Genomic DNA, 23,961 nt, shown 5'->3' with positions numbered 1-23,961 from the left:
TTCATCAAACCTTCTCTACTGAGAGAGAGAGAGAGGAGAGGAGAGGGTAAAACTCTCGAGACACGGTGTTCAACGGGACGTTGGAAGTAAATTTTCGACAGGATTGTACGAGTCCGTCTCTGTGTGCTCGTTGGAGATTTCTCCTACGACTGTACGACTTGCCCCGAGGGCGTGGAAAATTTGGCAGAAACTGCGCTGCTGCTTGCACATGTGTCCTCGTGAATGTTTTAAAACACTGATGGAACAATGTTTCACCGGTTCGTGTGATTGTACGAGACACGAGATGCTTTAGAAAACGATCTTGGATAGAGGTTGTGTGTAATCGTGGTTTTAGTTTCTTTTTTTTTCTTTTACACGTGAATCTTTTCTTTTTTTTTTTGTCTCTCTCTCGAATGCTTATCAAAGAGGAAGTTTTTGTCAAAGACTGTACACAAGTCGTTCGATAATTAAACGGAAAATAAAAAAGAGGAGAGGCTGATAGAGTGCGACGAAGGTTTATTTTGGCGAGACGCCTGGATTACGGGGACCCGTCGTGCTTTAATGCAAGGAGGCGCGCAGCCTGACAACAAAGGGGTGAATAAGCTGTAGGCAAACATATAGCGGGGAGACCCAGCCCCGTTATTGGACACGCAGCAGACTTTCAAACGCTAAACTTCGATTAGAACGTCAGACAATCGTTCGACGAGCGCGTTTCCAGTTTACCGTTTCAATTTCTATTTTGCAATTCTACGCCGTTCTAGCACGTCCTATGAAACAACCTACGCTTTGCGCAATTTCTTCTTCAGACACCTCGCAATCTGCCTCTAACGTGTGTCTGTTTCTTTTTTTTTCTTCGGTATCGCGATTGGAGTATAGTAAATTGCCCGTCGAATTTGCATATTAACGAAACGAATCGAGGAGGAAATATTTCGAAGAGAAAATTTCTTGCCACCGCTGTACTACCAATGACCGTCTGGAATATCGACGCGCAGAGTTTGCCTCTATGCGGCTCGGATTGGTCCAGCGTGTCTTTGTATCGGATGCTGGTTCGCAAACGTACTGGCTGTTTCCGAAACAAAAGCTATATACACCCTCTCATTACCGAAGATTGTAGCTACGTTACTCGACTTTTTTTTCCCTCCCTTCCCCGTTTTTCCCCGGGAAAAACACGAATCGCAAGCGAAGAAAAGGCGAATAATAAGGCCGGTATCGCGTGCCTTTATCTCTCGCAAATAGTTCGTCCTCTCTTTTAATTCGTCATGAATTTCGAAAAATTAAAATTAATCCGAGTTAAATCAGCCCCTTAACGCTCGAGCCCGTCTTACACGTGCACAACTAATCCTCGAAAAAGTGCAATTTTCTCTAATTACTTTCCTTCACTTTCCATATTGCCCTGTTCTTTCCATTCAGTTGCAAAAATCTAAGTCACAGCGTTGTAAATAAATGGGAAACTCATTTCTGCACGCTTAGGAAATAATTTAAAAAAAAATAAATAAAATTGATCAGTTTTTACACATCAAGCTAAGAACTTAAACCTTACGTTATTTCAAGGGCATTAATGTTTCTCGAGAGAAAATTTTCTTCGTTAAGGTTCTGTATAATATCGTAAATAAACTTCGTTTACAAATATTCGTAGTCTTTTTTTCTTCAAAACATCGTTCGCATGGTCGAAAGTTAGCGATTAATCCTTCACTACGTGGGAACCATCCATTTCATGCATGTCTGTTTCACCGTTTCGGATAGACAGGATATGAGGGGAGAGCAAAGGGTACGTCTGAATAGGATTTGCAACAGGGGAAACATTCTGACGCATGCAGATTTGCGCTAACCGAATTAAAGGAAGCGATTGGATATCTGTCGAGGAAAGACACGTCGTTGTGCGATGCGAAATTCGCACGGAACTTCTCTCGTTAACCGTGTTGCATCACGGGAATCTTGGTGCAACAGCGGCCAACAGAATCCAGGGGCCCGATCGATTCCGTATACATTATCGAAACGCAAATTGGTTTTAATGGTCGTTTGTACACGTGTTATATTAATTACATGTACAGAGGTACATATCGTGTTACCATACAAATTATATGTATATATAGTACACTGTATATGTATATATTATATTAAAGAAGAATACTCGTGGTATTCCTGATAAATTACAAAAAGAGCAACCGTAAAACAAAGGTACATCGAGTATAATGCTAAGTGTAACAAAAATAAAAGGGGGAAGGGGGCAGAGGGAAGTAAGGAAAGAAAAACGGTGAGAAACTGTACATCGGAAAGTAGATGCGCGTGAAGATGCATTTTGATTCTCGTACTTCAGCTTAGGTACACTCAATGACGATGACGTTGATTATGAATTCATGAGTCGCTCGAGGACGGCTGACATCCACTTCTTCTTCTTCATTAGCTCGGCTGCGAGATACGACGAAGCTGCGCTGCTGTCTTTTAGACCACACAACTCTCGCGTCATTCTATCATCTTGAAGAGAACGCACGAGAATATCATGCCGAAGAACTGTGGACGAAAAAAACGTTTAATAATAAGCAGGTGTTGTAGAACACTTGGAAAAAAGAATAATTATATCGTGTAAACGAAGTTTCTGCGTCGAACTTTCTTTCTCTACGATCTTTCCAAAATATAGTCTTCGTTGCAAATTTAATTGGACACTCGTTACCAGTTAATTAGACCAGTTACCAGTTAGAAGAGAAAGAAACGTCTTCCTTCTCGTTTTCTTTCTTTTCTACTAATTGTGGCAAAGCGCTCGAAGGAATGTTTCTTAATGGATTTTCGCGAGTGTCGGTAGTCGATTTAAATGCAAATTAAACGGGAGAAAGTCCTACCATGAGGCACGCGACTGCAATACCAGCGCCACCCATGATTGTCGCGTGCTTCTGCATGTAAATCTGCGTTCCATTGATGCAACCGACGAGATAGGCATTCGAGGGATTCACCGTGTCTGGTCCGCCGTTGCATTTGAATCGCTGCAACAACAAGAAGAGGATCGATTGGATCGTCGTCATGAGAAACAATTCGGCCTGAGAAAGTCGATCGAGACATCGGTGAAAGCGTGAGAGGCAGAAGAGGAGGCTCTCCGGGCACGATTAAGAGATTGCCACGGAATCGATGCTTTTCTCAACGTAATCGATAGGTCGTGGCCATGTTTCGAAATTCTGTTGGAATCTCTCCTCGAACCGTCCTTTCCTAACTCTGCCTGCCACCAATTGCAAATATCCCTTCGGATCGTATTCGCGTCTCGCTCGAGTTATTATCGTTGGTCGATATTGCTGTAGATGTCTGCTAAATCGGCTGTTGGTATACTCTCTAACTGATCTACAATTACAGCTAATTATATATTTGAAAATAACAGTCGAAATAGCTAATTATGAATGACAAAAACAAACAGGCACGAGAATTTTTCAAATCGTTTCTTACATTAGCCAGTGAAAGTACGCAAAGATTAATAACGGTGACAAAAATCTAGGGCGTGAACATACTGTTGTTTGTAAATATTCGCTCATGAATTATGCAAGCCCTGCGCAAATTGAAAGCAATTACCCGTATGAGCCAGACAGATTTGTATTTCTTTTTTTCTCCTCCTCCGCCTCCGTGAGTTCTCGAAATATAATTGAATCTCATAAAGGTAATAACGCTAGGAACCTCGTATAAGCGACTCGTGTGCAGCACGATGAGTAGTAGCGAGCGTATAAATCACTAATTACTGCAATTACGTATACACGGATTCGCCGACGGCTATTTCGTCTCCGAGAACGAGCTCGTTAAGAAAATTAATCTTTACCTGGCCAGGTTGGATCTCGCGACAGCAGCTCTCTGGAACGTTGAGTCCCTGGGTTCCCCAGTCTCTCCAGCCGTTTACACCGCAGCAATGGAGCTGAAATCGTAGATGGCGAATTAAAAAATAAAAGAAAAATTTACCAACCAACCGAATCAGACGACATGTTCCAAACGAGGTAAGCACTAGAAGATCAAAAGTGTCTCTTCGTCGGGAACGCGCCGCGCTCTCTTACCGTCGACTGAGTCGTATCCCATGCCTCTCTCACTGTTTTACGAGTATCGTAAACTCTCATCGAACTCGACATTTCCCTCTCGAGCGTGTTCACCAATTTTTCACGGAACACGTACGCGAGCACTCCGCCAATTAACATGGTCACGAACAGAAGAAACACGATGATGAAGTACTGAAACACACGTATATGTATATTTTTTTTTGCAAGTTAGAAAATTTCCTATCCTCTAGGTATTTTCTCTAACGATGAAAACGATATAATTGGATTTATAGAGAGTCTTACCGTGAGAAGCATGCATTTGATTTCCCGCGACGCACCGATGCAACCGAAGAAAGAGACAATAGCGACGATAACCCCACCGGCTAGCAGAACGTAAATGGCGCCTGTTAGAAGATCGTTTCCTACCAATTCCCCTATCCATGGCACTTTGTCTAACAGGGCCCACGTCGCTAGGCCGACTAGTACGACTCCGCCGATCTGAAAATTGATTTACAGGTTATCAGCAGGAGTGGAGAGGTTAAAGAGGCACTTACACTACTCTGAGGCATCTAAAGATAGGGGAAGTTTGGAATTTTTTTCGTGGGTAACTACTACATGGAAAATTTCAATTTTTTGGGGGGATATAAACGTAACTTTCAGCTTTCTTCTGGAATTTTTTAAAAGTAGAAATGTTACAAAATTGCGGAGTTATTCGCTAAGCAGAATGGCGTCACTAGCAAGTATTGGCACGTCTGAAATAAAAAATTCTGCTTGATTCATAACTAATTTGAGACGTAAATTGCAATTATTATAGAAATGGTGGCAGTTTGAAAAAGAAAAATCTCTTTTTACCAAAAAAAAATCAAATTTAAACGGTTTTCAAAAATTAAATAATTGAGATATCCAAAAAATCCTGAGCTATACTGTAGGCGATAGATTTTTATTTATAAATGAACAAGAATTTTTTATTTCAGACGTTCCAATCCTTGCCAGCGATAGTAGCCAGCAATCGACGTTCTGACAGAAGAAGTTTCGCAATAACTCCTCCATTTTGCAACATCTTTACTCTTCAAAAATTGCAGAAGAAACCTGAAAGTGACATTTCTATCCTCTGAAAAAATCGAAACTTTCCATTTAGTAGTTACCTCTGAAAAAAATTCCCAAACTTCACCCTACCTTTGTGGCGTTACCCCTTTAAAGCAATAATTTTAAACGGTTCCTTATGCTTACGAAGATCACGAAGTTCACGAAGAACAGGGAATACTTCATACAGCGTCCGCAGCTGTCCATTTCCGTGCCGTAGCCCATATTTCCTCGCTTCTCGATCTGTCAGGAACCAAACGAGAAATGTAAATGAGTGACCGCGAAGATCATCCGAAGAGTGCCTGTTGACGCTAAGTTTTAAGATAAATATGAAAAAAGCCAGACGCAAGTTATCGGACATGTAAGCATGTTTTCTCTGCACTTGTTCAGAGTGCAGTGTCGACAAATCTTATACGAATTTATCTCGTGACTCTTTAAACCCATGATTAGATAGATTGTTCCGAAACAAAAAAGAAAAAAAGAAACGGGTTAACCTTATCCTCGACCGGATGTCGTTATTACTTATAAATCATCGGAATCGGTGTTTTGCAAGTGCAAACTCGACGGTTCCTCCAAGTGTACCGTACAAGGATCGAACGATCGCGCAATCTATCGCGATTGTGATTCCTGAAGACACGTCCCAGACGCGTTGCTTGGTCGCTTTAGTAATTGTTTCCGTGCTGATGTCACGGTAGGTAGAAGTTTCTTTCATGATTTCATGGAGCTCGTGATCGTCCTCAATTTTTTCCTTCCGCCGACCCACATTCTTACTGGCAATTGGCCGTGATTACGCCATCGCCTCGTCGTCACTTTTAATTTCTAATCTCGATTGCTTTCCAAACGTAGAATTTTCGAAGGACGATCAAGGTTTTTCGTCAGATCGATGCAAAAATGGATCGTGTATCTTGGAATCGAACGAAATTCTTGGAGCTGGGATCTCGAAGGTTGAAAAATGCAAACGTAGAATTTTCGAAGGACGATCAAGGTTTTTCGTCAGATCGATGCAAAAGTGGATCGTGTATCTTGGAATCGAACGAAATTCTTGGAGCTGGGATCTCGAGGGTTGAAAAATGCAAACGTAGAATTTTCGAAGGACGATCAAGGTTTTTCGTCAGATCGATGCAAGAATGGATCGTGAATCTTGGAATCGAACGAAATTCTTGGAGCTGAAAAATGCAAAGGTGAAACTGTTTTCCTATCGAGAAGTAACCACGATCAATAATCCTTACGTTTGAAAGATGTCGACTATTTACCGAACCTCTGTGTGACACAAGCTCTGAACTTTCACTGTAGGTCGACATCGATGCATCATGCTTTTCCTAAACGAATTTTCATCTAACAAGCAACTTTCACGTGTCCTTATATCTGAAGTCATGAATAACTTCCAGGCATGAGCCATTTCTTCTGAAGATTGTAGCGCACTTTCCTTCCTATCTTACTCGCAGATCTAACAGGGGACATTGCGAAAAATCGCCAATTTTTGTGAAACTTGTGGTATATGGTAGTTCTCGAGGAAATATTCGTCGCGTGTTTTTTTTATGTCGCTAATTGTAGACGGTGAAGGGGTTGAAAATTGACATCAAAGTTGGAGAGCGAAATATCTGGATAATTGTTAGAGATAGAGGCATAGTGTACATTGACGAATTTCGTGAAATACTAAATTTGTGTTTTTCAAATTTTGTCCTTGAGAAATAAAAAATTCGTCAATTTCGACAGTTCCTCTGCCTAATAATTTTCGAGATATTGGACCAGATATATTTATTACCCCATGAGGACTATACGAATTTTTAAAAAAATAATAAATTTGTATTTTCCAAATTTCAAATTCCTCAATTTACACCGCTCCCCTATCTCTAATACTTTTCGAGATATTAGACCAAAGATATTTATTACCCCCATGAGGACTATACGAATTTTGTATTTCTCAGGGACAAATTTAAAAAATAATAAATTTGTATTTTCCAAATTTCAAATTCCTCAATTTACACCGCTCCCCTATCTCTAATACTTTTCGAGATATTAGACCAAAGATATTTATTACCCCCATGAGGACTATACGAATTTTGTATTTCTCAGGGACAAATTTAAAAAATAATAAATTTGTATTTTCCAAATTTCAAATTCCTCAATTTACACCGCTCCCCTATCTCTAATACTTTTCGAGATATTAGACCAAAGATATTTATTACCCCCATTAGAACTTTACAAACTTCGTATTTCTCAAATTTTAAAAATAATTAATTTTGTATTTCCCAAATTTTATCCTTGAAAAATACTTTCACACTACCTCCAGCAATTTTCCAAATATTACACCAAACATGTTTATTACCCCGTATCATGGAGGGCCACTTCCACTCCTCCAATCTGAACAATTGCCAACAAAAAAAGGACACATATGAAACATTATTTTTACTACAACACACCAAAATTTCATCAACACCGACGATTATCCCTTTTCAAAACAAAAAGACACAACTCCATCACCAAATCCACCAACCGCAGACTCCATTTGCACGTTGCATAATACGTACTTTTTAAACACCTCCTTTAATTACCTCATCGGCTCTCCATCTATTTACAAATAAAGCTGCAATGAATCATGCAACAGCTAACTACTATTATCCAGCTGGCGGACGAGCAAATCACGCAAGTCCTCGAATCAGGAGGACGCGTCACGGTTTCAAGATCATCGTCGATGAGTAAGAGTTCGCGCTCGATTGTTCCGCGAATCACGTACGCCCCGTTCAACCTCTTTAGCTAACTCACGGATCTCGATCGCGTGACGTAAGGGATCGCGGATCGATCCACGACGACGACGACGACCACGTTTGCATGTCGCCGCGAAGCATCGAGCTCTCTCGCGGTGGCCAGCAACACGTTTTCACCGTCTCCAGGTGTATATCTCTGATATATATCTGGTAAGATTTGTTTTTTTTTTTTTTGCACCTGCCAACCACGATGAACGACGACCTTCGGTGGTGTGTGGAGGTAGAACCGACCCGTCTCCTATGAGGCCAACGGAAGTGGGTCGTTTCAACTAGCTAATACCAACGTCATCGTGTTTATCGACAGAGAAAATGGTATTTACGAACCTAGCCGGTTCTCTACCTTCTGCAGGTCGTTCGAAAGCGCACTTGGAATCTATTGCGTTCGTGGTATGCACTTAGGGGACCGGTATAGTACAGTGGGCTTCTATCGAGAGTGAATGGAAGCGGTGTATTTTGTGTTTCAATTCGGAGAATCTATGGGTCAATTGTAAATTGAATGTTGGAACGGTAAAATTGTGAAACTGGTGTAAATTGAATTTTTCAGGGGAGATGGAAATTATTTTGTCGATCTATGTGGAATTATGTTTGCACTGATTTTACTGAACTATGTAAAGGAGAGAAGAAAATTATTTTGTCGATTAATGTAAAATTATGTTTGCACTCTAAAATTAATTATTTAAGGTAACACTACCGAGAGTGAATTAATGTTCAGCCTTTTAAGGAAGCACTGTATTTTGTTAGTTTCAATTCGGAGAATTTATGGATCAATTACAAATCGTTGCTAAAATGATAAAATTGTGAAACTGCATAAATTAAATTTTTCAGGAGAGAAGAAAACTACTTTGTCGATTAATATAAAATTACGTTTGCACTGAAATTAACTGTGTAAGATAACACTATCGAGAGTGAATTTATGTTCAATCCTTTAAGGAAGCACTGTATTTTGTTAGTTTCAATTCGGAGAAATTATCAATTACAAATCGTTGCTAAAATGATAAAATTGTGAAACTGCATAAATTGAATTTTTCAGGAGAGAAGAAAATCATTTCGTCAACTAACCCTCTGTAGGCAACTGGGTCTTTTACGACCCAAGTGAAAAATTCACTCCCGAATTTCTTCGAAGCTAATTTTTATTTTTATCGAAAGTATTTTTAAGTAGTAGTTTTAAACATTTGACCCAACCAACAATTGTATAACGTAATAGAGACTTTGATAAGTGCTCCAGAATTTTTTCAGACTTTTTGAAAGCTTAAAACAGTAAAGAAGTTAGACTTGGACATAAACTACCCAATTTACCTACGGAGGGTTAATGTAAAATTACATTTACACTGATTTTATCCACTATCGAGAGTAAATTAATGTTCAACCCTTTAAAGGAAGCATTACATTTCGTACTTTCAATTCGAAGAATTCATAAATAAACGATAAAATTATAAAACTGCACAAATTGAATTTTTCAAGAGCCAAGAAAAACATTTTGTCAATTAATGTGAAACTACGTTTGCACTGATTTCATCTAGCTGTGCAAGATAACACAACACGCTTATATAAGTTAAGCACATTAAACTTTGATGCAAAACAAAAATCGTGCATATAGTAGTTTCGCAACTTTACCATTTCAAATAATTCCATATGTATTCTGAATATTTTATTGTCACGCGATTTCGTCTAACCCCCTTGCTCCCGGCACAAGACGCTCATAAATTATTAAAAGTCACAAATATCGCCGGAAGATTTTATTAAAAACTTTCAGAAACCCTCCTTTTCTTTAAAATATTCAAATAAAATTTTCACGGTATCTAAATATTTTCCATGTTCAAAGGTATCAACCGTAGAGATTCCTCGGCTATGAATCACATCAACTCGTAAGATACAAACAGCTAACATTATTCATGATTCATCGACGATATATAAAAAACATTCCACGTTTCACAAACGATAGTTTGCTAAAATATGCAGATACGAGATCACATGCAGTTTTTATTATACAACCGCGTACCACACAACGTTTACAATTTTTTCTCATCACGTTCGTACGGGTTCATCGTCCTCGAAAGGGTTAAATTTAACCGCAAACCTTGCGCGCTTTTCAGTATAAAAATTTTTTTATCCTCCCCTTTTTTCCACTCGCAAATCGACTTGATCTTGAAACACAGACAAGAGACTTCTTGCCTGATCACGGGTGTTATTCAATTGTCACCGCGCGTAATCTCCAGCAATTTTCCTCAACGGGTTTGACCTAGATCGGGAAAAACTCGGACGAGTTCAGGAGCGGCGTGACAGGAAAAAGAATCGCGTTATTTACGCGTGAAAACGCCGGACTTCGTTGCGTGTACAGTATCGTAAATGTGCGCGAACACATTTCCAGATTTCCAATTACGCGCATTTGTTTCCTTGCACGATCCTTATCTGGCTGGTACGAGCACCATTTTCGCTTGTATTTATAAAACGTTCTACTGACACGTTTTAACCCGTCAAATCGTAATTATCCTTTTTCTTTTCCCTCCCGCTTTAATCTGCTATTCCTATCGACGATTACACCTGCCGTCTCGTTCCAACTATCGTGTGACGCAACGAGCACTTCCGGTTTCTGAAATATTCATCGGTGAACCTACACCGTTCCGAGCCACCATAAGCACGACTATTGTACACAAGTGAATAGTGAAACGACGGTCAAATTACATTCACTCGGCGGTTCGATTCGAAGGATCGTTTTCTGATAAAATTGTACGAGAGCTTCTCAGAGCGATAGTCATCGATCTCGATCGTTATTCAGAGGAGACGATGATAAAGGTGAATTCGTAGCAGAACTGTAGAAACCTTGCTGTGTTACACACGTTTCTGTACGTGGATCATGGTCACATGTTTAATTACGCGTTGTTCATTACCCTTAATTACTCGAACTTACATCATAATTGATACAGGTTGTTTATCGTTGAAAAAAAAAAAAAACACTCGCACGTGACATTGCGTGCGTACGTGATGTCGCCCGGGTCTTCATCGATCTTCCCTATGGCCACCATGGCCGAGCATTTCTAGTTTCATTGTACGGCGCGATTAAAAGGGGACACAGTTTGGTCTTTGGCAAAAGTATTTTACTGGAACGACCTCGTGACCTATAATCAATAAACGAGTTAACGTTAACCTCTTACGATTACGCTAATTTCACGTGAACTTTATGTAAGTGGGCGTCGCTTGATTAACGATAATTAACACATTTCACGCTGCGTCTAGCACCTTACAAAGTTTGCTCAACCGTTGCTTTAAAATTACACATGGAGAGAATTGCTGTTACTCGAGGAGTGTTCGATATTCTCATGTGAAATTTTAATATATATATATTAATATCTCTTTATCGTTATATTAACCTAACCTTTACTATAATATTAATAGTAATACAGGGTGTTACCTTTGACGCGACGCACGATTTTTCACCCACTTGCAGACATCTGATAAAAAGAAGTTTAGAACAAGAGTTGCAGGGCATGGAGTGTGCAATAGGTATCAGTAAAAGAAATTTCGAAAACAGTTTGTTTTCATGGCGAAATCAAGGCCACCTTGGGTTTTACAAATAGGAAAACATATTCAAAACACATATTACATGATATTTTTACTAACGTATTATTCGATTTACAGTACTGGAAATGTGAAATATTTAGCTTTGCATCGTATTTGACTTTAAGACAGTGTAAACGTTATTTGACACCGAAGAGAATACTGAATGTAAACACGCGACTAGACATAAGAAAAATGCACTTTATTTCAAGAAACAAAATGTTATAAAAATATCATGTAATATGTGTTTTGAATTCGTCTCGATGTCCACAAAAAAATGGTAAAAAAAAAAAATATGTATTCCTATTTGTAAAACCCAAGGTGACCTTGATTTCGCCATGAAAACAAACTGTTTTCGAAATTTTTTTTACTGATATCTATTGTACACTCCATACCCTGCAACTCTTATTGTAAACTCTTTTTTGTCAGGTGGCTGCAAGTGGGTGAAAAATCGTGCGTCGCGTTAGAGGTAACACCCTGTATACCTGTACTATAATATTAATATATGTACCTTTACTATAGTATTAATATTAATATTACTATATCTCGTCTATATTCAGTAATAAAATTTTGGTATCGAAGTAGGGACCGTGGAAACATTCGCAGAAATATGAAAAATATATACAAAAAGGAGTGTCTTTATGCGACCTGTGGTTAAATGATAACATCGAGAAGTATTTTTCCATGACCGGCGTGAAACCACCTTTAAACCACGCGGTAAAAGCCTTTCTTCTCTCAACGACCTGATAACCTACAAGCAGTTCCAACTTAACCGTTAAATTGCTTACGATTACGTTAATTTCTCTTGAACTTGATGTTACACCACGTAACTCAACCAACGATAATTAAGAATCGCCTTTAAACGTGTAAGGAATCGTTATGCAACCGACTAGTGCAATAACGTTGCGCGGTGGAAGGACACGCTGGTTTTGCAACGAGCTGTAGCCGGTGCTCTCGAGAGAGACTCGGTCACGCACCGGCATACTGCCTTAAAGACACGTTATACGAGAGAGAAAGTGGCTTCTCCCTTCGCCATTAAGTAATCCACGGCCGATGTAAAACGTAAAAAATAATAGACCGAGCGTGGCGTGTGACGTCACCAGGACGCTTCCTTCCTCGTCTAGGACGCGGCGTAATGAGCAACCGACCACCGGGGAACTTAATTAAACCGGGCGTTAGTTCCTTTCCGTGTGATAATTGCGACCGTTCTGAGGCGACTTCGACGCGTATCGATCATTCTCTTTCGTCGCGAGCGTTATTACCCCCTCGTTCATCAGGCAACAACGCGTTTTTCCCTTTTTTACGACGTAGACACTCGACCACGATCGATTACCGTTCGTTTAAGATACTTTCGTGAAGTTTATGTGTATTTACAACCGGAGAAGAATATAGGGTTACTAGTCACGCGGTAATATCGTCGGAACGATTGTACGCTGTTTCTTTATAATTTTCTTTTAGAGGTTTAAACGAGACAGAATTACGTAAAGTTTCGATCGAAACGTGATTGTGCGAAACGAGCCTGTGCCCAACGTGTGATTCAGACCTGTTGAAGGAAAACAAACCCACTCGCCCAACTGACATCATCATGTATAACTGCGTCCTTTAACGCACGCAGCTATGCGTTTTACGCTATACTACAACGCGAATATGTTTTCTCCGGCGGAGAGACATTCGTTCAATTGTACCGAACAACAGATGATTCGTGTAGATAAAGCGAGGCAACGAGAGTGCCGCTGGTTGTCTAGGAAACGACGGTTGACACGTTCAGACGTTTTGACGAATCGGCTTCAAGGTTAAGTCAAAGATGAGAAAATCGTTAAAAACGCGTTTCTCGCGCCTAGTTTGTGCGTTAGTCACGATACCAGCACGGCTCGTAAATTTCCGCCGACCCCAGTGAATCTGGGTTATACGTCGAGAAATTATCGCGCCGGTGTTTGAAGGTCCTTGAAATGAAATTCCATCGCGTTTAACCGCACGAAAGATATATGGAATCGAAACGTAGAAACTGACCTGGAAAGAAAGCAAGGGTCTTTTTCTGTCTAAGCGAAAAAGAAGGAAAGATAAAAAAAAAAAAAGCTGAAGGAAGGGTTCCTTTCAGTCGGTGGAAAGTTACGTCGTCGAAACCGAGGTCGTCGGGTTTTACACGCTTCGCGTTCTACGATCGTCGAAGAGCTCATGTTTACGATGCTCGTAATATGCTTTGCAACTACGCAGAGAGGCAAACCGACAATGGCCACGCGCTTTGTAACAATATGGATACTAGGAAATACTTAACCGCCACGATTGGCAATTTGCAACAACGTTTTTTAGTACGTATTAGTCATACCCCGCTGTACTTTCGACGATCGTCATCTGTGTAAATACATAAATGAACGCATTGCGCGTGCGCATTTGCGAGCACATAATATCGTCCAGCACGATCGACCGGTCGAAATCGAAATGGTTCGCGCGATTACGGCGAGAACGCAAATGCAACTCGAGCACAAGTCTACTTGCAACATAACCACTGACCACTGATACTTCGTAGTTCGTATTTGTGAACGTTAGTTAATCCCTGCATTATCGCTCGTACTCGCTGGATCTGTTGTAATTGAACTTCCTGACTGATTCACGACGATGGATTGCAGCGCGGTCCTTTGTCCGTGAAAAATGCTGACTCCCCCCGATTCATAGGCGCCTAATTCACCACGAATAATCAATTTGAACATCGTGAAAATGAAATTCAAAAGTGTCTCTTCACGAAAGGAAAAAAAGGAGTAATCACCGGTTGATCGATCGACAGCCAACAGCACGTCCAATATCTACGTCTCGCCGTGGTGTACGAAATGGAATCGCGCAATTGGTCGTAATTGATGATTGACACCGGGGTAAAGAAAGTTCGTCGAAAAATTTTACTCACTTTATACCGTAGGCTAGCCTCTGTTTAGTCGTCACCGGCGTTGGGTAGCTTGAACGAAATATAAACAATTTCTTTCGTCCGACGAAACGTGACACCTTTTCGCGTAGTACGGCTCGAAAACTGTTGCTTCAGCGGTAGCGACGGTGCGAAAATCACTTAGCCCAACGGCTTTCGGTCGAATGGTACTAGCCACGAAGCGCGACAGCCCTGTGGAAAATTGTCGCTTTTAATTCAGGCACGAAGCTGCGGCTCAAGTATATCGGCGTGGACACGCGCGATTTCAGGCCGGGTCTGAGTGAAACTGAAATGGTAAAACCGACTTGGCTTCTCTCTCTTTCTTTCTCTCTCTTCCACCGTTTCTCCCTCTCTCTTCCTCTTATACACTGTGTTGCTCAGTCTCCCTGATTATTTCCCTCTCTCTCTAATATTATTTCCCTCACCGTTTGCTCCCCCTCACTCTCTCCTTCTGTCCTACTCCTTCACGTTTCTCTTTTTCACTATTCGAATCTCCCTTTTCCACCACGAGAAGTCATCGTTTAACGTCGTATATACATGTGTGTACACAACGTACTTACTCTTAACTTTTCTATACGGTGCGTGTACCCATTGTGCGATCCGACGCGCGGAGAATCCACGCTTCGAAAGAGGTGGGGCTTAAAGCTACCGAAAGTGGGGTACGACCGAGGAGACGCGGTCGTTGCGTGTGAAATATATGCAACGAGAAACATCTCGTATTCTTGTATCGTGCCAGATGGTTATACCTGCTTTCTGCCCCGTAGAATAGCACGTACGGTCAGGGGAACGATTTCAATGGGCCTCCGTGTCCCCAACTGTTATTTGGTCCGCGTATCGATGTAATATTTAAACCTCGCTTATTTCGAATTGCTCGATATTCAAGTGCACCCTTTCGTCGATCCATGTGTATCATCATCCACGGAGCTGACGTTACCGACAGATACATGCGATGTGATGCTCGCCACGCGATCGAACGACATTTCGTAATTCTTTTCGATTGAATTCTTGCCATTGTTGGATTTAATTAACGGACGTTCTCTCTCTCTATGGTAGAAGAAAATGTTGCGTATGAGATTTATGTACAGCATCGGGATGCTTCGTCGGTCGAAATTGTGAATTAAACTTTGCGTCGGTTTTCGTTGTAGTAGGTTATCGTACATGGTGGAAAGTATATTTCTACGACGAGATGTATTAATTTTTATGAGATGTAAAATTGTGATAATCTCCTACCTTTGGTCGTTTAAGTAACACGAATAATTTAGCTAATGTATTACGAAGGTTACAAATGGTAGTTTCATTTCGCGAAAAGGCATTAAAGGTATTATTTATATCCGACCTGACGCACCTTTAGCGTCGTAATCATTTTTCACTTGCTAAAACTGATCCAGTAATGCAAAGTTAATTTCTCTCGCGGCCAGAAATGTTAGAATATCTGGTGAATTTTAAATCTGTGCTTTCCATTTAGAAAATAACGATCGTTGCATGTGCAGTAGTGTCTCGTATGAATGTAAATGTAGATCAACGAAAATAGAATTGTTAAAACTGTTCATTTTCCGTGGTAACTGGGTAATTTATGATAATTATGATCTTGAGAACAATCAATTTTTGCAAATTATCAATGCAATGGTGATATGGGTGGGTCTTGTTCTTAGTCGTGCCTATACGCTTCCGTCATCTCCGAAGTTAGTTCCTATCTGATCTAATTTCATCGTTTGTTCAAACGGAACTCCACCCGAGTAATAATCATCAGCTCAAATTGGACCGATCAGCAGTTAATGTCTTTCTTATTCCTCGTCGCCGTAGGGGTTGTTGGTGATAGTGACCTTTGCAAAATTTGTCGGTCCTAATTAATTTACGAATGGTATAAACCATTTTGAAACAGTTGAAAAAAAAGTTATTGTAAATATTTTTTTGTTTAAACAATTATTAGGAGATCTTTTCGAAGGTAAATATTTTACAGGCACTATGTATAAAAATATTGAAAATTTTGTTATTTTATGTTTGTGTAAAAATAACGGTTATGATCTATAGAATTTCAAGTATTTGAGAAATGAACAACTCTTACAGTTCTCCGAAACTTGATTTTAGAACCGAACGTTAGAAACGTGTCTTTATGACCTATTTTCCACGCGTATAACCGCGTTCGTGCATCATTTTCAAATAACGATGCATTACATTCAATTAATCTACTTATCTACTTAAGCTCTTCTGCGCGATTTCTTCTAAAATCTGTGCAGCGCTGCAGTTTCACTCTGTTCCATAGACATAATTACTTTGTAACTTCATATTGTTACATAACCTACAATATATTGCGTTTGGATACGACTTTAAATCCATGTCTACTTTAAACTTTCTTTTTGCACAAAATATCTTTGACAAAAATTTTGTGTAAATAAGTATGTGAATCAATGATATTTAACAATGATGATCGTGTAAACGATTATTTAGTACTTTTAGCATGTATTTTATGACAATAAAAATGAAATAAAATGACACGTAGAATATTGAGAAAATAATTTACTGCTAATTATTACGATACCTGTAGCAATATTGAGTTTAAATAACAGGCGATATATCGATAGTGGTATACTGCTACACAGTACCGATATATCGATCTTGAAATCACAGTGCACTAAAATGTTCAAGATGGTGGCAGAGAATTCGAGGTTTAATAGGTGCGGTTCCTTTTGTTCGTTATTTGGACAAGCAAAGTGGCATCGTGACGCGTAATACACGACACTGGATATCCACAAAAATAGCTGATTTTGATTTTGCAATTGTTCATACTTTGACGTTCGGTTTCCTATTGGTTTACACGTCAGCTGACACATGTTTATGTACAAGTTGAATACACGCATGTAACGTGCATGAAATTTCACCTGAGAAAGTTGCCAAATCAGAACGACCGTTTTACTGAAAAACCTGGCTTAGGGACAATATGACGGTGAACATTATGGAAAGGTTGCAAGATAGGGGGTGGTGCGTATAAAAATTGACGTATCTCGCTATTTACAAACATATCGCATTCAAGAACATAAATAAAATTCGAACGTAAAAAATATTTATATTTACTTGAATTAGGTACATTACAGATCATGGTTACAATACTGCAAGTGATTCTGAAAATATTGTTGATATACAAAAGATCATTAAGCGATTATTGGATGTAAGAATAGTTCATTATATAATTTGCATCTATAAAAAAATGGTCATTTTGATATTTATAATTTTTCTTCGTCTATTAATAGCTTGATCTGAAAGAGACTGGTAGTGGTCTAGGAGATGTAACTCAGAGTAACATTGTGTTGCAAATACAAAAAGTACGCAATGTTGCTGCTCCTAAAAGCAATGAGGAATCACGGGCAGCTCCACGTTTGTTAAAATTCTTTTTAACAGATGGTAAAAATAACTTTCAAGCAGTAGAAGTTCAGCACATTTCATCTTTAAGGTAAAAAGGCAATGCTTGAATGTTTTTATAGTTGATATGAAAAACATTTAATTTATAATTAAATTTTGAATTTCATTGTATTTTAGTTTAAATACACCTCCTGGTACAAAAATATTAATCAGTGCTGAAAATTTATCAATGTCCCATGGAATTATTTTATTAAGGCCATCAACTATAATACAAGTACTTGGGGGAAAAGTAACAGCCCTTGTAGAAAAATGGGAACTGAACAAAGTACGTTATATTATTCAATTTTGGTATATATGAAATTAAAAAGTGTATTTTGTAATAGAAATTGGCATTACACACAAGAGTGAGAACTGTGGAAGAAGGTGGTCCACCACCATGGATTCCATTTGGAAAGAAAATTATAAAAGTTTCTGAACAAGATAAAAATTTTAAAGCTTTAGCAGAAAAGGAAAAGTCTAGTAAAGAAAATGCAGAATTTGAAGCTCAACGCAAAGATGCTATAACAGAAGCTGCTAAGCAAGGTAGCAAAAAAGTTTTTGGTGGAGGAAACAAGCAGGTACATTCTACTAAGTACTATAATTTAAATTTTAAATAATTTTATTATCGCTGAATATTTTACAGCTCTTAGATCATAGTGTACAAAGAATTGTAGATCAAGGCTTTTCTATAGAACAAGCAGAATATGCCTTAAAAGTTAATCGAAATAATGTAGACAAAGCTTTGAGAAGTTTGCTGAAAACAGATAATAAACACAAGTATACCTATTTCCTTTTATTCTAATTTGCTAAATTTTTACGATCGTTTAATTGTCACTTCTATTTCAATTATTTTAGTACATTTAAAGAAACACGAGAAGCGCGTGAACCGCGGAATAAACGATTTGATAAAAAAGCTGAAGAAAGTAAACCAAGCAGTGGAAAAATATCTCTTTTTGATTTTCTCGAGGACAAGTTACCTTTACAATCGGAAACTACAGAAACCAGCAATCCATCCCAGAATAGTTATACTCCAAGCACAGAAAATAATTATGACAGAATTGAATCTAAATCTAGTGAATCACAAATTGGAAAAAGTGGAAGGTACACTTCATTGCTAATAAAATTTTGTGTGATAATATAGATGTAGCAAAAGTCATTAATAAAAATCTGCTTTATACAGACCTCAAAAAGCAGGTCGTGGATATCAAGTTCCTCCAAGACATTCAGAAGAAAATAAGAGTAGTAAAAAACCAAATTTTAATAATCCTGCCACTCAGTATTCTCAATATAATGGAGGGAATCATTCTCAACAAAATAAACCACCAAGATTTCAACGAAATTCAGATAATCATAATTATTCTCAACAAGACAGTGGAAGCAAAACATACCAAAAATCTCAATTAAGTGATTCCCGAAATTCCAGTATACAAACACGTACAGATGTAGAAATTATAAATAGTAGTAGGTATTATAACCCACAACAAGAAACAGACATATGACGTTTCTTACGGTAGGCATAATCGGGCACAAGAAGATGGGACACACAGAGGTTATCCCGGAAACACAAGTGATAAGAATTACAAAAACCAACTAAATGGATTTCAACCAAATGACAATTCTGGAGGCAAGGGGACTATACGGCTCAACACCCAAAGAGGCCACAATCAGTACAGTAGCAATCAAAATACGAATGTTCCTTCTGTTGGCAGTACTTGGGTTTGGCGAGTAGGTGATAAATGTCTAGCAAAATATTGGGAAGATAACAGGGTGAGATAGCATAACTGTGTATATTAAATATATTACTAATATTTAGTGTATATATTTTAATTAATGTTCCTGAAATGCAGTATTACAACGCGAAAGTAACTGGGGTATCAGATAGGACGTGTGTCGTACAATTTAAAGGATTTGAAAATTATGAAGAAGTGCTTCAAGTGGATTGTTTACCTATAACAGAGGATGTATGTAAAATGGATATACGTACAATCTGTTTATTCGTTGAGAATTGTACATAAATAATAACTGTCTTGTATTTAGCTCCAGAGTCAAGTTGTTCAAGATTATGTTATGGATCATAAACCATCAGATCAACGATTCAGCAATAGGCAGTTACGGTATGACCAAACACAAAATCATATAAGTGGTAAATATACAAAATTTTTGTGATGATTACCCATATAAATATAGAGTATGCGTAAGTCTTTCAGATTATTTATAAAAACTTCTGTAGCAGGTATGGAATTTCGAAGAGGTGGTAGTGGAGTTGTTCCTGCAAATAAGACTGGTTACAACAAAAAACGTAATCAGCAACGAAGCACACAGCCTATTTATCAACCTCCGGCGCAACGATGTCAGAGTTCTATGCCTATGAATACTCAAAATAATTCCTTATTTTAATGTATTGTCAGTCTTTTTTTTTTAGTAAAAATATTGAACATCGCTGAATTACTGATTGTAGTTGTGTTATTTCTAAAGATTGACCTCATGAAAAAAAGAACTCCATATTTTTCGTGTATGGTGGTTTAGATCATAGGTCAATAGGTTCAAACGCGATGTAAACGAATCCTGTGCCACAAATAATTCATAAATGAAACGTGTAATAAGTGTACAATTATAGTACGAATTATTTCCTTACACAGTGAAAGTGAAGCTAATAATTAAAAACGTAAATATAAGGTATTTATTATAACAACTAAACATCAAAATATCTATATTGTAGAATAATCGTATACTAATGTCAAAAAATTGTGCAGCATTTCGATATTTCGTCCAGTTTCGCTAAAACACTAATACAATCCCAATGCATAATGTGAAAATTGTGCTGTATATTATTTGTAATTAATTTGTAATTATAGTTATTTAGAATGAATTACAGTTGTGGAAATTGAAAACACGTTTAAATTCACAAAAAACTTGAGTACTTTTATCAATGACCTATAATCCATTCTAAGTTGATGGTTGCCCTGCCAATGTTTTGACCTGAAATAGAGATTCGTTTATAAAGCGCCATCTATTATAACTGAAAGTACACGAAATTTATATGTGGTGGACGCGCCATGTCATTTCTATTTACAAATTTATTGATACATTTCTTAAATATATTTCATTTCGAAGAAATTACATGCATAGAAGGTGTGCTATTTAATGCCCGTGGTGATTAAAATAACTGTACGGTTTTATCACTCGGACGCTGGAAATGCCACCGTTGTCTGGAGGTTTCGGTGAACAAATAGAGGTTAGCTTTTTGAATTTGTACGCTTACTTGTTCCGTTACAACATTTAATTAATGATTTCTAATCGTAGGATTACGAAGTATTAAACTTATTAGGGAAAGGAGGCTTCGCTAGTGTATATCGAGCAAAATGTCTTCGCAGTGGCATAGAAGTTGCGATAAAAATGGTAATTTAGTTACATTTTAGGTTAAATATATATAAAGATATGAATATACATTTATTTTAAAACAATTTTAGATCGACAAAAAATTGATGCAAGCTGCTGGGATGGTGGGTAGAGTACGACAAGAAGTAGCAATTCATTCAAGACTGAAGCACCCAGCAGTGCTAGAATTGTACACATTCTTTGAAGATGCCAATTATGTTTATCTGGTATTAGAATTGTGTCACAATGGAGAGCTTCAGCGTTTTCTTAAAATACAGGGCTCCCGCGCATTACCTGAAGAACAGGGTATGCATTTAGATAAATATATAATTTTTATAGTTTTTTATATATTACATGTATTTTTATTGTTTTAGCTGGTCGTATAATTAGACAAGTAGTACAAGGATTATTATATTTGCATTCTCATCAAATACTTCATAGAGATATGTCCTTATCTAATTTACTTCTAACTAGAGACATGCAAGTGGTAAGACAAATTGATACACTGTGGAACTTTCTAACTTATCATTAAATTAAAGGTTGTAAATATGAATAAATTTTAATTTACAGAAAATAGCAGACTTTGGACTGGCTACCCAATTGACAAGGCCTGATGAGAAACATTTAACTATGTGTGGTACTCCTAATTACATATCACCAGAGGTTTGTTGAATAATTTATAAATATATTTCAAAGAAATTAATATACTTAATATATTAATTTAATCACTATAGATAGCAACAAGATCATCTCATGGTTTGGAGGCAGATGTATGGAGTTTAGGGTGCATGCTATATACCCTATTAGTTGGCAAACCTCCATTTGATACAGATGCTGTTAAGAGTACTTTAACACGTGTGGTCATGGCTGATTATGTGATGCCAGCTCATTTATCAGATAATGCTAAAGATCTCATAGATAAATTATTGAAGAAAAATCCAAAAGACAGGATTCGTTTACGTGATATTTCGAAACATCCGTTCATAGCTACTTTAGAAAGAAATAAGTTACATGGTGTAAGTACACATGAAAAAAGCAGTACAAAAAAAAACTTTACTTTCAACTTATCCTATATATTTTTAATCATAGGAGAAGAATGGTATGGGTAAAGGGCTATTAGGGGATGGTATGGTTGATTCAGGGGTTGGAAGAACATTGTCTTCATATGGGCGACCAAGAATGCGTTCTAGATCAGAAGAAAGAATGTCAACAATGCCTATAATGTCTAATGGTCTTGGACCAATGTTTAGCACAAGAAGTGAAGCTTTATCTGAGCCTATCGCAAAAACATATTCACATAAGACCAATTGTGTCGATTACCGTGCAAAACAAAATTCTATATTACTCGGAATACCACCGCCGCCGCAGAGTAAAATATTTTCACAGTGTGAGCAATATAATAGTTGTGATGCATATCAAGAGACTGAAACACACAAGAATGATAAATATAGAAAGAAAGAAAAAGTCGACAATTGTTGCGAAGGTACCGAAGAGGGAGGGAAATTACAAGTTCCACCTTTGTCGTCAGAAAGACTGCAACCTACTAGACATAGAACGAAAAATGCAATTCTTACTATCCTAGACAATGGTGAAGTTTGCATTGAGTTTATCAAACGTAGAAATGGCATGGTATGTATGAAAAACAAAATCCAAAGTATTTTCAAGTGTTTTAAACACAAATGTTTCTATCTTACAGGAAAAAATAAGTGAAATATGTCGAATATCTAGCGATGGCTTAAGAGTTATTCTATATAAACCCACTGCTTCAATGGATGTTGGTAATCAACCGCCCCCGTTACCTGCTCGTGGTGCAGACAGTATTTATTCGTATGAAAATTTACCTCCGCGCCATCATAGAAAATATGTATATGCTTCTCGTTTTATAAAACTTGTGAGAGCTAAAACACCGAAACTAACACTGTACACTCAACAATCTAAATGCCTTTTTATGGAGAATGGACCACAGCCAGATTGTGAAGTTCACTTTTACAATGGAGTGAAGGTATAAATAAGCATTATAAATCATATGCACGTCCTGAACAAATCAAGATCTTCATCGTTATAGGTTGTACGCGTTGATGGTATTGTAAAAATAACTGAAAGAAGTAATGGCCCTACCTATATCGAGAGTGAATTTCCACCACATTTCGACGATTATTATGAGCATTATTCAGAGTGTTATCAGCGTTGTTTGTTGTTAGAGTCTACTTTAACATCTTTGGAAGCAGCTACTGGACATTCTTGCTTTCCTGTCATTATTGGACGTAGGCCAAGTACGGCCTTGAGTGATACCCCTTGTTTACAAGGAAAAGAAAATGTTTCGCAGACAACAAACCATACACCCGTGGTAGGTAATAAAATATAAATCAGTTGTAAACGTATAATCTACATCTGTATATTCGTATTTTAGATGCCGTCTTTTGATGCCAGTTCCGTCATTTCGACAGTTGCATCACGTTCACGGAAAATGAATTCTATGCGAAATATGAATAATAATAATTCATATAAGATAGGAGTTCCAGGTGTAGGTACTGCGACACAATTATCAACTGGGGATATTCGTGTCGATTACAAAGATGGTTCTAGTTTAACTGTAAGTAAATTTTTAAATAATAATATCAAAATAAAACATATAATTCAATCGAACTTTTTATTTGGGTTTAAGGTGAGTCCTCAATGTTATGGTGGTGGTATAATGTATGAGAGTAATAATGGTACTGTTATGAAATATAATCAGCATTACCAACAAAACTCGGAAGTACCTCACGTCGTTAAAGAAAAATTACGCTACCTGCCAACAGTTATTAAATACCTTGTTCAACCGAAGCACAAGAACATCCGGTAGTTTTAAATATATATTTAGATAAGAAAATGTTTTATATAAAAT

At 37.9% G+C, this 23,961-nt stretch overlaps 3 protein-coding genes across 3 annotated transcripts; 2 read left to right on the top strand and 1 right to left on the bottom strand.

The window, feature by feature from the left end:
- Positions 1 to 1,574: 1,574 nt before the first annotated feature.
- LOC108572789 (CD151 antigen) lies at positions 1,575 to 14,567 on the bottom strand. The gene is made up of 7 exons (XM_017935072.1): positions 14,286 to 14,567; positions 5,211 to 5,306; positions 4,284 to 4,478; positions 4,002 to 4,172; positions 3,773 to 3,865; positions 2,817 to 2,957; positions 1,575 to 2,490 (listed from the first exon to the last, which is right to left on the bottom strand). Exons 2-7 carry the CDS (start codon positions 5,286 to 5,288, stop codon positions 2,443 to 2,445), a joined length of 726 nt encoding a protein of 241 aa, XP_017790561.1. The 5' UTR covers positions 5,289 to 5,306; positions 14,286 to 14,567; the 3' UTR covers positions 1,575 to 2,442.
- Positions 14,568 to 16,951: 2,384 nt separating this feature from the next.
- LOC108572788 (tudor domain-containing protein 3) lies at positions 16,952 to 20,262 on the top strand. Its single transcript, XM_017935071.1, has 12 exons — positions 16,952 to 17,279; positions 17,382 to 17,466; positions 17,549 to 17,748; positions 17,835 to 17,982; positions 18,041 to 18,274; positions 18,340 to 18,473; positions 18,552 to 18,797; positions 18,877 to 19,161; positions 19,211 to 19,463; positions 19,544 to 19,657; positions 19,734 to 19,839; positions 19,927 to 20,262. The coding sequence occupies exons 1-12, from the start codon at positions 17,239 to 17,241 to the stop codon at positions 20,091 to 20,093; spliced, it is 2,013 nt and encodes a 670-aa protein (XP_017790560.1). The 5' UTR covers positions 16,952 to 17,238; the 3' UTR covers positions 20,094 to 20,262.
- A 574-nt stretch (positions 20,263 to 20,836) lies between these two features.
- On the top strand, positions 20,837 to 23,919 carry LOC108572787 (serine/threonine-protein kinase PLK4). The gene is made up of 11 exons (XM_017935070.1): positions 20,837 to 20,931; positions 21,000 to 21,095; positions 21,167 to 21,380; positions 21,449 to 21,561; positions 21,645 to 21,737; positions 21,809 to 22,090; positions 22,164 to 22,703; positions 22,771 to 23,076; positions 23,140 to 23,421; positions 23,485 to 23,667; positions 23,740 to 23,919. Exons 1-11 carry the CDS (start codon positions 20,893 to 20,895, stop codon positions 23,917 to 23,919), a joined length of 2,328 nt encoding a protein of 775 aa, XP_017790559.1. The 5' UTR covers positions 20,837 to 20,892.
- Positions 23,920 to 23,961: the final 42 nt, after the last annotated feature.

This window comes from Habropoda laboriosa, unplaced genomic scaffold (assembly GCF_001263275.1).
Source record: "Habropoda laboriosa isolate 0110345459 unplaced genomic scaffold, ASM126327v1 scaffold22, whole genome shotgun sequence".
In the NCBI taxonomy this organism is placed as follows: Eukaryota; Metazoa; Arthropoda; class Insecta; order Hymenoptera; family Apidae; genus Habropoda; species Habropoda laboriosa.
Note: the sequence above shows the minus strand (reverse complement) of the source record. Positions and strands in the feature narration are given on the sequence as shown.

Excerpts from the sequence above, each read along its gene's own strand:
- LOC108572789 (XM_017935072.1), bottom strand. The coding sequence starts at position 5,288 with ATGGGCTACGGCACGGAAATGGACAGCTGCGGACGCTGTATGAAGTAT. Across the intron at positions 3,866-4,001 it reads GGGATACGACTCAGTCGACG|CTCCATTGCTGCGGTGTAAA; the intron begins GTAAGAGAGCGC and ends CTACGATTTCAG. Across the intron at positions 2,958-3,772 it reads GCGAGATCCAACCTGGCCAG|CGATTCAAATGCAACGGCGG; the intron begins GTAAAGATTAAT and ends TTGTTGTTGCAG.
- LOC108572788 (XM_017935071.1), top strand. The coding sequence starts at position 17,239 with ATGACGGTGAACATTATGGAAAGGTTGCAAGATAGGGGGTG. Across the intron at positions 17,983-18,040 it reads AAAAATGGGAACTGAACAAA|AAATTGGCATTACACACAAG; the intron begins GTACGTTATATT and ends ATTTTGTAATAG. Across the intron at positions 18,275-18,339 it reads TTGGTGGAGGAAACAAGCAG|CTCTTAGATCATAGTGTACA; the intron begins GTACATTCTACT and ends AATATTTTACAG.
- LOC108572787 (XM_017935070.1), top strand. The coding sequence starts at position 20,893 with ATGCCACCGTTGTCTGGAGGTTTCGGTGAACAAATAGAG. Across the intron at positions 20,932-20,999 it reads GTTTCGGTGAACAAATAGAG|GATTACGAAGTATTAAACTT; the intron begins GTTAGCTTTTTG and ends TTCTAATCGTAG. Across the intron at positions 21,381-21,448 it reads CGCATTACCTGAAGAACAGG|CTGGTCGTATAATTAGACAA; the intron begins GTATGCATTTAG and ends TTATTGTTTTAG.